Below are 12,842 nucleotides of genomic sequence, written 5' to 3' on the forward strand. Positions count from 1 at the left end.
GTGTAGGCGGAAGTTTAACGGCAGGCTAGTGCGGAATTCCCGTAGATTTCGATGTACGCGCCCACCTCCGCCCCACATACGAGACACGAAAGATTCGGTGCCTCGTTGGGGAAACTTGCCCGAGATGACGGCCCTCACGACGAAACTTGGGTTCTTCTCTTTCTCTGTCTCGTCGTGTTTCCTTCTCGTTCCTTCAGCCTTGATATATTCTTCCTCTAAAACCCCCTCTGTTCCCCATTCGCCAGCTTCGCGAATTATCTGAGTCCCGAGACGCTAATCTCACATGTACGACGACGAACGAAGCAAGAAGAAAGAGATTTGAACGTCTTTGGGCCTAAGGGATGCCATCTCGTTTGCAGTCAAACGAGTTACACTACGAAGTATATCCGTATATTCTGCGTTTTAATATATATCTTAAAATACATAAAATGATTTGGAACAATGGCTATACAGTTAGAAATAATTCCGCATTATTTCACTGGAACAAATTAATTTTACTATCGAACGTTTAATTAATTTGTCCGTACAATTAAAATCTCATTATCATATCTCATTAACGAAACCTTTTCGTGTGTATTATTTATTTCATATAATTTACACACTGTTTAATATATAGTTTGCTACGATTATTTGATACATAATCTTTTCATCAAGCGCATTTTAATAAACGTCGTTTACAATTTATTAAAATTGTTCATCCCCGATACGCTGGGAAATGTGAAAATTTTTTAAGCTTTATTCATATCTCGACATATTTATAAAACTATTCGCATGATTATTTTGCCTTCTAAATCAAGTATCAACTTTAGAGATACCCCCTATATACACACCGTGTACGTAATTTAGCGTTAGCCATGCTCGATCGAAGCACAGGTATCCTGGACGCGCCTTTAAGAGTAGTTGTTATCAAAGCTTTGCATACCCGATTATATGCGGCTCTTGTTCCCGTGTAAACTCTACCGAGCGAAGAAAACGCGCAACGCTTTTCGATCGACTAAACCTCCTGGAGGCGACGCTTATCAGCTGGCCGGCTTCGCGCGCAGTAGACATAGCCGTCTCGTGTCAGCCAGATAGGGAAATGGCTCGCGCTGCGCTCCGACGCGCGTTTGCTTCTACAGACGGCAGATGTGCAAAAGCCTGGATGATTGATCACTGACACTCCCAGTACTGTCATTATCGGAAGTGTCATGTAGGTGATCGTTTCAAGACCGATTAGGATAAACCTTTTTGCCTTGAACAATCTATTTGCAATATTTCAATTGAAATAATATGCCTTTTAAGTGTCAGTATTTTTAAAAAATTTGCACGAAAAAATTTTGGCTCCTGTCTGAATCTGAGAAATCTGCAAAATTCTGCGCTTAAAGCAATTGAGTTTGAATTTAATTAATAAGCGACAGCGAAAGCACACAAAGTCTGCGAAAGAATAAATACAATTCCGAAATTAAAACAGCATGGTTATAGGAAATTTTCGAGTTACGTTGGATCGAGATTCTGTTCTCAAGTTGTGTACGAACTCATTTTCAGGTGTCTGAAATTTATTGGTTTATGTCGAACTTCACCGAGTTTCTGATTACTTGTAAATATCCGATTAGTTTCGAGCGTAGGAAAATAAATGGATTACCGCAAGACGTGGAAAATGAGGATTTAAGCTTATCCTTTGGGTAAAGAAGTTATCAGAACGGCATCGGGCGCATTTATTTACATTCAAAACTTTATACGTATAATATATAATACGTTATATATATACGCTATATATAAATGTTTATATATATATGGTGTAAGAGCGTTGAAGTATTAGCTCCCATTTTTCGAAAGCATATAATAATATTTTTGAAATATATTCTGAATGAAATATATTGTTGCGATATATCTTATTGTACACATTATTCTTTATTCTGCTATATTTTTCTATTATTACTTTTCTATATTATTTGTTTCAATATAAATCTACACATAGCACAATTTATATATAGATATATATGAATCTCTTGGATTTTATTTGCTTTCTAGCGAAATTAAATTTAATTAATTATGTTGAGATTTAATTTAACCAAGTACATTACTAATTGCCAGAATAAATGGTTGGTAATTTACAAAATACATTTTAATATTAAAATATCTTATAATTGGACAACTGCATCAAGTGCATATAAATGACTTGTAATAGCGGCATAGAAATATTGCTCAGTTAATTGCGTGCAGCTTATAAGACTAACTTTTGACCAGTTCCTTGCTGCATTGCGTATGAAGATCGTGCAAACGATGACAGAAACGCACTTTGCTTGTGTGTACTTAAGTGAATCGTTTCTCCAAAACTTTCCGAGGACTCGTGACACAAACTTACGAGCACTGGGCTCATGTAGTTGGCTGAAGAGTTTTTACATCAAAAACTCCCTGGATTTCGTCGCGGCTTAGACCTCACGCACTTTTCAGGTCGCGGCGGACGCTTTCAATCCCTCTGAAAGGCTCTTACTGAAAATCCATAAACGGTACCCCACATAAGCTGTTTTTATGCTTACATTGCATTTATACGCGCCACGTAAAAATCTGATTCCACGTTTACGAAGAGTATGGAAGTTCTATTCAGCAACTTGCTTGTATATACATTTCATATAAATATACGTCTCTGGAGCAACTCTGTATAAATTCACTCGGCATTTATTATGTTATATATTTGTATGAATTTAATACGAAAGAGGTACTATTATGGGGAAAGAGATACTGGTTTTTTTTTTATTAGATTTCACTTACACATTTTCTAGCAAATTTAAAATAGTATGAAAAAATAAATTCTAAAATAGTCAATCTGTATAGTTGAAAGAAAAGTTTTGATGAATATTTTGTATGTTAATATTTCACAGGATATTTAAATATGCATGAGAAAAAGTATTGCGTATGGCGCAGCATGCGATATCAATCGTTACAGATGAGCAGATTATATTCATCATTTTTTATGTACAAGTGGGGAATATTTCAAAAGTAATATCAACGATCGCTATCGAGTGAGCCGCTTTCTGGAATGTTTGCGATTTTGCCACCGTTCGCAAAACTCTCGTACATTTTGGAATAAATTTGATAGGAGCAGACTGGGGAAACGTACATGGTAAACCACGACGATTGATAAGCGACCAAAGGAGATTTCGGTCCTCCTCAATTTTCAAACCTGTCAGAGCTTATTCCACTTTAGTCACTCTACCTTCGCGCTACTGCCGTTACAGAAATTCATTCTCTTTTGCACCCGTAGTAATTTCATTTCGTTCACACCCGGTTTTCCGCGGGCGGCTGGTTGCTTGATTCGTACGTATTACTCCCTGGGCCGTGGTCGACAGAATTGTTTTTAGGAAATTGACTTTTCCATCCGGCAGAAGGAACAATGCCCCGCGGAGGAAAATCCACTGACGTTCCACTTAATAGCGCTCCCCCTCCCCTTCACCTTTTGCGCGCCAGAGTTTCCATTTTGAAAGGGATTTCAACAGTTGACATGCCTCGCCTTGCCAACGAGATTTAATCTTGGACAGGAAGAAAAATGTCGTTTTCTGCGAAATCCATCCCTAATAATCTATCATATTTTAAATATAAAATCTTTTTCTACCTGAATATAGAGCAAACTTCTTTAAAGAAACATGAAAGAGAGAATGAAAGATGCAATTATTTTTTACTTTGTTACTTTCTTTATATCTTTTTTTCGTTTTTTTTTTGTAACTTATAAATTTCACAAAATAGAAATTATATTTATTTTTGTCTGCCACAGATTTAAGGAACAGTATTTGGTTTTAATCAATTTTATCAAATTCATTCATAAAATATATATAAAAAAATGTTTCTCTTTCTGAGACAAAAAAAATTCAATACTAAACCATTCATAACTGAATATTTAAATTTTTCTAAAAAATTAGATAATATCTTGTTTTATAATATAATTTTTTAGTCTTTATTCATATTTCAACCGTTTGCTTGTAGAGTTTTAGAAGTAATTCATTCATTTTTTTTCTTGTATCATATATAGAATGCATGTAGATTAACTGAGATATTTTTAAAAGCATTTTTAAAGAATATGTAGTCGTGTGTATATATACAGTATGATTATACTTTGGATTACAACGATATTCACGCATGGGATATCTGTCAATGTGTCAACGTTAAAATCATGCTTATTACCTATATGCGCTTAGTTTTCACGTATGTTACATTCATGGACGATAATGTGCCAAAGCGTACAAGCCGAACTAAAATTAACTGATTATCGGCGACATATTTCTCGACGAATTTGATATCTATTCACCAGATTTTGTGCGCGTTTCTGTCCGACAGACATGTGTCGTTATCACCGCTGTTATTGATTATAAGCGTGTCGATGTTGGACGTAGCGTTTGCGTAGCATAATGATGACGTTTTAATGATATGAAACATAACGCAGAATGTGTTTACTAATCAATATCCAGGGATGCCAAGCGCACCACATTATCCAATTCATATCTTATTTCTTTTGTTCATAATATACTCTGTGCCATTGTACAGATTTCGTATAAATTATTTAACCTAAAAAAATAAAGTTTCAACGAGGACGATACGCTGATACGTGCCATCGTTCTGTGCAAATAGAGACCATGTAGCGCATATAAATTCTGCAAAGATACTAAAAATTCGAATGCAGCGTAGAGAGAGTTTGTGGTAAAATGTTCAACTTGGAAAAGCTTCCTCTCTTTTATTGAATTTTTTTCTTTTTTTGCGATATGATGAATAATAAAAACCATAATCCAATTTTAATGCATAGTTTTAATTTTAAATTGTTACAGGAAAGTTTTTCAAAGAGACTATTAAAACCGATATCTCGATCTATTGTATTGAACATCATTCTTCAACTTTTTTTCACAATAAAATATCGATATTATAGAAAATTTTATTTCTTCTTTTAATACATTTATATCTCAGTTACATTGTGTTATATTTTTTATTTAACACACAATATAAATAAAATGTTTTTTTTTTTTCATATAAAATATTAAAGCATAAAAAGTTGAAATGTCACTGAAAAATTGAATGCAATATAAAAAAAAAAAACTTAAGAAAGCAAACTTTTGATTTATTCATCGATATATTATACAAGTATCTGAGATATATGTATAAAGCATTTATCATATATATTTTAGTACTAAAAGTAATTTAATTACGCTTTTATTCATTGTTAGAAATTATTTTAGCCTTGTCAGAGATTGCTTTATAATAGTTAACATTCCAAAAACGGCGCTTGCCAATTGTGGTGAGAAATAGTAACCTTTTTCTAACATATGTTGCAGTAACCTCAGAAAACGGAAGCGACTCACACACCATGACGTTTGTGACAATACTCTGCCTGGGCATGCTCCATCTGCTTCTGAGATAGTCACGGCACGTCTGAGACTACGAGAAGGGAGCTCACGGGCGTCGCATGATAAATAGTACACTAGTCAGCAAGAGGAGGGGCTGGAGGAACAGACGAAGAAGTTTAAGGACCGCGTATGGATGGCGCAGAAACAAATAATATTGTTAAATTGATAAATTACTTAAACATTTTTCTTCTTTTTTTCTTATCTAGTGCATTGAATTATATTTTTTTTATTTTTTTGGCACGCGTTTTAAGATCGTGAATTCTGCATGTTCCCCGGGTTTTCGTTTGTAAGATTCTTGACAGTAATACGGTAATAACTTTCGACTGGCGTTTTTCGGCTCTTTGAACACTGCTAAAATTACTGCCACCGGTAAGATTAGACCAAAAGAACGCGACGCTTAACATTTGATACCTTGCCGACAATGAGATCGTTGATTGTTGCCGTTATATATTTTTCAATCACATTTTTTATATAGCTTATTATTTTGTAAGACGCGCCTGTATGCGCGGATTGTTTTTCGTTTGTCTTTTCAATGGTATACGGAGGGATAGAAGAGAACGCGATGAGCGCGCGCGTTACCAGTCAAAGACTAACGTGTATCCCGAATTGGATCGTGACTAGTGAAGAAATAGATAATCGGGTAAAATAACGTGCATCCAAATTCGTTGCTGAAAGACTTGCTGCGATGCGCTTTACAACACGATAAACCGAAGAAACGAAGAAAGCGTAGCCAATTAACCGCGTTCGATTATTGCCACGACGCACAATTTGAGATTCGATGAGTAATGAAAAGGGATTCGTCCAAGGATTGAGCGACACCGAGAAAGAAGGGAAAGGGTAGAACTTTGAAGTCTGTTGCACGTATACACGTCTATAGGTGCTTGTACAGCCCGCCTCTAAAGGATTTGCGATCCTTGCCGCGAGAAAAAGAGAGTGTGTGTGTGTGTTGTGTGTGTGTGTGTAAGAGAGAGAGAGAGAGAGAGAGAGAGAAAGAGAATTCTGGAGAGAGAGAGAGAGAAAGTGAAAGACGTTCTCTTCCGCTACATCACTGACAAGAGACCCGAACCGAAGAGATCGCACAAAGGAAGAGGAACGGATAAAGCGGTGCGAAAAGTTTTCGCATACCAAGCGAGAGAATTCCGCGAAATCGTACTTCTCTCGTATCCCAGTAACAACGTACTCGATGTGCGCATTCGAATATCTCCCTGTTACGCTCGCCTAGGACGAACATGGCCGTCATGCGATGGAGAGTCCCATTTGTCCATTGTCCAAACGCTCCCGGGCTCGCTCGCGTAGTCGGATCAATGTCGCGAATTTCGAAGCGGAGGACTCTCTGAACGCGCGCGCGGAATAGACTACTACAGAGCTCTTTTTTTCTAAGTTGTCTTTTTTTTTTTTTTTTTCTTTTATGCATGCAAGAGAACGACGTGGCTATTACTGCGGACGAATGCGACTGTGAACGAGCAGGTATGTATTTACGTCATTTGTTTATTTTCCAATCGCGATTCGCTCTAATAATAAGTCTGTTGCTCGGTTGGCGCTCTTTAATAGCGGTATACAAAAGAGACCAATTTTGATCTCGAAGCTATTTTTTTTTTCTCTGTGTATTTCTTCTTTTAATGCAACGGGATATATATGTTCTATTTTCTTTACTATCTTAACGCTTTTCTATAAACTTTGCAATGTAACATTTAAACTAGACAGATATCGATCTTCGATGTTCGCGTCAAGTTCTTGGGCGAGTATTTCGAAACTACTTGCAAATATACGACGTCGTCGGGCGTATAATTTTAGAGGTAATCGGTCGGTACCGAGATCGATTTATTGAAGGAGATAGAGGATGAAGCAAGGCGCTGGAAAGGCTGACACGAACGTTGCGTTTCTCATTCTTCCCCCGTCTGTCTCCTCTTTATTAAACGGACGATAAACCTCGCGAGCGATTCCGCGTGTTTATAAGCCGACTACATAAGCTGCCGCGCAGCTGAACAGAGAAATCGCGTCTGTATTAACTCCTATCTCTTCCCCTCAGATACAGAACGTCTCTTCCTTCTTCTCTTCCTTTTACTCTTGCTTTCCGCGTGCACACGACAGTACTTGCCATGATCGCCTACAAATCTTCGCGACATGATGCGTATCGGCGTGAAACTGCATAAAAAGCATCATGCGATGCTTATTTTTCACAAGCAGATTCGTCGATTTCCGATTGGTATGATAAATCGCGCCAAGTCGAAGGAAACGATATCGAGCGTGCTAATATTCCGTGCCACGCTCAAAACGAAGATCGAGTTTCAATATTCTCGAAGTGCGTTCTTCGAAAGTTATAGGATTAATAATTTATAGCGATATACTCTCGTAAATGTTACGTTATTAAGTTAAAAAATATGTAGAAATGCAGTGACATATACATTTTCGTGATCATGTTGTTAACATTATATTTTTAAATTCGAGCTATTTGCTTTCGATTTATAGAATGAAAAGATGAAAAAATGTTACTTTGTGGATGAATGTATAAAATACGCTGTTGAATAATTTGATATTAAAATTTCATTTACAAATGTTGACTAAAATATAGCTTAGACAGGACTTATTCTTATGAGAACAGTTGATCTTTATGCTTGAGGTGGAAAGCTTTTATAATATTAAGTCAGATGAAAGAGCTCGATGTATTTTATTGATAGTTTACGATATTTCCAAAGAAGTATTTATATATAATAATTTTTCCGAAATAAAATTAAAATTGTAATTTGATGCAACATAAGCTAGAAGTATGAAAAATAGAAAATATTTCGTTAAGCCAGATTTTAATTCTATACTTAAGTCTCTATTTATTTTTAAGATCTCTTGCACAAATCATCGCATTATTATTGTTTTTGGGCATTATACTTTAGTTAATGTGTACATACTTATTTTTATCATATACAATAAACTACTGCATGTGAAACTACTGTCTTTCTGCCGACACACGATCGTCTCACGAACAGTTATCTTTACAGTCTTATTTTCAGCCCGTGGAAAACGTGGGTATCTCGTTAATGCGGACGTTTTCATTCCCCGATAATTGCACCCGCAATCAGATCGAAGAATTTCCACGAACGCGCATAAATATATCCGCTTGGCGGTGCTTGCCCCACATCCGACCTCTCGCCTCCTCGCACAACGATACCGTGCGCGCTCGCGACTTCTGAAATTCATTGCCCAAGCACCGAGTCTATAGACAAAACCCACAATTAACCCGAATCGAGATCTCTACGCTCTCACCCTTTCTATACAACTCGATTCCGGGCGAAGTCTTAGAAGGAGCACGGCGCCCGTCCTCGTGCAAGCTCGAAGTTTGCACGACGAATATACGGTGCGCGCAGGCAAGCAGGTACATCCAACCGCCGAGAAGATAGCGTGTACCGCACGGGAAACCCGTTACGGTGTTTGTGCATCTCGTGTGTGCACGTGTATACGTTTGTTTGAGATAGTGTACGCGGCATGCGGTATGCGGTACCTATACGTTACTGCGCATTGCACGTCTGTACATCTCCAGGATAGTTCCTTCCTCACACAGACGCGACAAAGGAAACGACGTTTCAGTTAGCTGAAACGTCGTCGCCGTAACAATCACCACCTAGTCGGCTAGACTATCCTTCGTCCTCCCCGTCGCTCTTCGTCTCTCGTTTCGCCTCTCTCCTCTGTTTGCCCCCTTGGGTCGCGCGAGTTTCGTCTCCTCATTCTGTTGTGCCGATGTTGAAAGCCGAACTATGGCAGAGCGGGAGCGCCGCAAATCTGTACTCCGGCGGCTACTGCGGTACTCTCGCGGCGCTATTCGCCGGTATAGTGCGATTCGGTTGCTGTAGCTGATTCAAAATAAACTTTGTTTCGCCACTCGCGCTGATACCCACCTGTCTGACTGACTGGTTGGCTTGCTTGCTTGCTTGTCCGACCACTGTATATCGCACTCATTGCTGACGAAAGCTCTTCTCCATCACCCCGCATATCTGGAAGCAGCGCAGCAGCCACTCTGTAACTTCTCCCGCTCGCTCGGTTATTAATGCTGCGATAATATTTTGGCGCGATGCTTCGTTTCCAAATTTAGCTATACAAATTTACGCCAGCCGAGTGGTGTTCTCTCCTAGTCGTTTTTCAGATTATTATCTACTGATATGCTGCGCGACTGGTGTCTGAGCAAGGAATGAATCGATTGAAAATGCTCGTTCAAGTCTTATCAAGCGATTGAGCCAATCTTACGTAGGTATGTTATTCTCGAATGTAGTCGGATCTATCGTTGTCTAATTTTTTTTAGAGGCTTCGCTATTCGGACAGCAGTTCTGATTTCCAAACGTGTTATACACGCGAATTTTTAATCGTATTATGAAACGAAAATCATGTAATCTTTGCATTTTCAGTCGCAATTAGTAATATTTGCTCTAAAGAGCGAAATGAATTCTATTGATTTGATATGTGACTCGATTATATCGTATAATATCGATCGGGCTCTTTGTGTAAACTCCGTTAATATATTTAATATAACAGTAAATTAAACAGAAATTGAATAATCTTGGCAGAAATAAGGATGTAAGGAGCGAAAGCGCATCCTATGTTTCTCATAAATAATCTTCTGCTGTTATTACAAAGCGTCTTTTCTCATGATAGATATTCATAACATAGCCATAGCATCTATGGAAGTATAATTTGCAATTCCTATACGTATACGTAATATAATTTTGCAATATTTATTACACGAAATAGGAAAGAATAAATTTTACTACATTTAAAAAGGTTTATTTTTGCAGATGATATAAATATTTCGTTTTATTCTTATTTCCGTAACATATTTACTACAATCTCTTTTCTATAGAAGCAACTGCTTTGACTTCGAAGACAAGCATATTTTTACACTTTAATATCTCTTTATTCGTATTTTCCACAGTATTTTCCATCTACATCGATAAATAAAAGCAAAAGCATTTGTTCCATATTCGTAGGTTTTATCGCGTTGCCTCGGTTTCAATATACATAGATATATATTTTCTCTAAACTATCTTGTCTTACAATGTCGCCTTTGTTCGGAAAAACTTTCAGTGAAAAATTTTTTTAATGTTATAATTTTCTTAGTTTTCAAACTAACGTTACCATTAAAAAAGAGTGATAGTTATTTTTCCGCTTCTATTTACATTTTTAACGGTTCGTTGGCGTTTTATTAAATTGATCATTAACGTCGCTGTCATAAAATCATAATATATTATGGAAAAAATAAAATTAAAATAATAATTACTTTCTGATAAAGTAGGAAAATTCTAAAAACTTGAAAATACAAGATAGAGAAAGGTATAATAATTCCTTATCCTTTGTTTTGCGGTCACGTGTTTTTTATTCATAAAGCAAGAAGAAGAAACTGTAGCGAAAATGTATTTCCGTCAATAACCGGATACGACGGTGCTATTAATGCATGGGTATAACACACTTGTTTAAGAAGGCAGATCGCCTTCGTTTATCGAGAATCCATTTTTCGAAACTCGTCTGATCCCTCGCAATAGCCGGAAAACAACATTTATAAGCCGCTTTCGTGTGCTTTAGCGGACATTTTCTTACAGCCACGGTGACAATACGGGTGTCTATTCAACGGTACGGGCGCGCATTATCTTTGATAAAATACGGTATTAGGTATAACAGGAACGGCCGGAATTGGGTCGCGCGCGCGATCTTCAGCGTCGGTACCGATTTACTAAGGCAGAGTAATGGAGCCCGGGGTGCTTTATGCCCTCTTTATGTCGGTGGATCCGCTCTGGTACGACCCTCTGGATAGTTTCCGCGCAACGACCTTTCCACCAACGCGCGGATTGATACTACGAGAAGCAAATGTTTGCTCGCGATATCTAGGAGAAGAAGTCGACCTGAGAAACCCTTCCTGCTGTTGAAACGCGTACTTTACACGGTTTAATGAAACTCCATTCGCAGCTGTGAGTAGAGAGACGTGTTAGCACGCTACACCTCGCGAGAGAGATCGCGGCTTTTAACCGAACAAATCAATCAGATTGTGGTATTTGCTTGAGAAATTTGCTTTAAGTAAACGCGATACAAATGAAATGCATCGTTATACATAAAGTGAGAATAATAAGATAAAAGAAAGAAAAGAAAAGAGAGAGCAAAGAACAGAGAGTACCGATTTATATCAGATGCATATTATATATTTTATGCTTATAATTTTATATATGTACTTTCTCTTAAATAAGATATTTTTAATAAGATTTTTATAGAGTTAATTAAAAGAAACAATTTCTTTGAAATTTTATAATCACTACTTTATTTTCTTATTTATTATAATTTTAATTATATTAAATATCGCGCTATTTTTTTAACGATAAGATATTTAATAATATATTCGATGTTAAGAATTGTGAAAATCGATAATGCATATCTCTCTCTTTTGTAGTTTGAATTGATCTTAATACTATGACATGCAAGAATGAGTGGGGGGATGGCTTTTGAATTGTTGTTACAATAGACTACTTACTACGGACAGTATACGTGAAAGCTATTGTCGTTAAAGGCGCTGCTTATCCCTTTGCTTATGAAGTCCTTTGTTCAAGAGAGAGAAAGCGTATACATAGGATATTACTAAACTAAATTAGTTAATTTTGAATTCTTTATATAAATAAAATACGAATAATCGATAAATACAAAAAATATTCAAATGTTAAGAAATCTTAGAAAGTTTTCTGCCTCTTTTGATAACGAAGAGAAAATAGTGTTTCTAAAGGATACCTTAGAGAAATTGACCTACATATGTTGTTCTCCTCGTAATGGCGCTATTAACGTGTCCGGTAAATTGACCCTTATGTCACCTGTCGCAAGTTAATTGTCACGTTTAACATGCAATTTTACTTAACTACACCACTGCATGGAAAACTGAAAATGGAGTTTAAATTAATTTTTTCTGTACGATATTTTTATCCTACTTTTCATAATACTTATATTTTCTTAATGTCTTTTTTAGTCAAATATATAATTGAATAGAATTTTAATTGATTTTCTTTATTCTCTAAGATTCATTACCAGAACCGCGTCTATAGCTCCAAAAATTTTATTAGTAAATTATTCATGAATCAAAAATGTGCTAACGCTTATACGACCAAGTTTCTTGCTTGACATAATACGAGCGTAAATGGCGTTCGATGACAATTGGCTCGACATTATCGCCAATATCGTTGAATTGATTCGCGTTCCATTATTATCGTTTATCCATTTAAAATGCTTTCTCGATGGTGTTCGTATCCACAGTTGGAACGGGGTTTTCTATTCTTTTCGCAACCGTAAATCGGAGCGCACGTTTCAACATGATCGCGCACCAAGGAGCACGTAGCAACGTTCCGACAACGAAATAGCGAATTCGAACGAGCTGGCAGCTACAGGACGGTGACCTGACACGCTCGGGCTAAGTACCTGCCTATGGAAATTTAACGCGGCACTTCACCGGCGTGTTACATT

At 37.0% G+C, this 12,842-nt stretch overlaps 1 protein-coding gene across 1 annotated transcript in view; it reads left to right on the top strand.

The window, feature by feature from the left end:
- Positions 1 to 11,537, top strand: part of LOC115233966 (platelet endothelial cell adhesion molecule-like) — a 142,260-nt gene extending 130,723 nt beyond the window's left edge. Inside the window, exon 6 of the mRNA XM_029804633.1 lies at positions 5,298 to 11,537. Coding sequence (XP_029660493.1) covers positions 5,298 to 5,383 — 86 coding nt within the window. The 3' untranslated portion in view covers positions 5,384 to 11,537. The remainder of the gene's footprint in view (positions 1 to 5,297) is intronic.
- The last annotated feature ends 1,305 nt before the right edge of the window (positions 11,538 to 12,842 follow it).

This window comes from Formica exsecta, unplaced genomic scaffold (assembly GCF_003651465.1).
Source record: "Formica exsecta isolate Colony F162 unplaced genomic scaffold, ASM365146v1 scaffold192, whole genome shotgun sequence".
NCBI lineage: Eukaryota > Metazoa > Arthropoda > Insecta > Hymenoptera > Formicidae > Formica > Formica exsecta.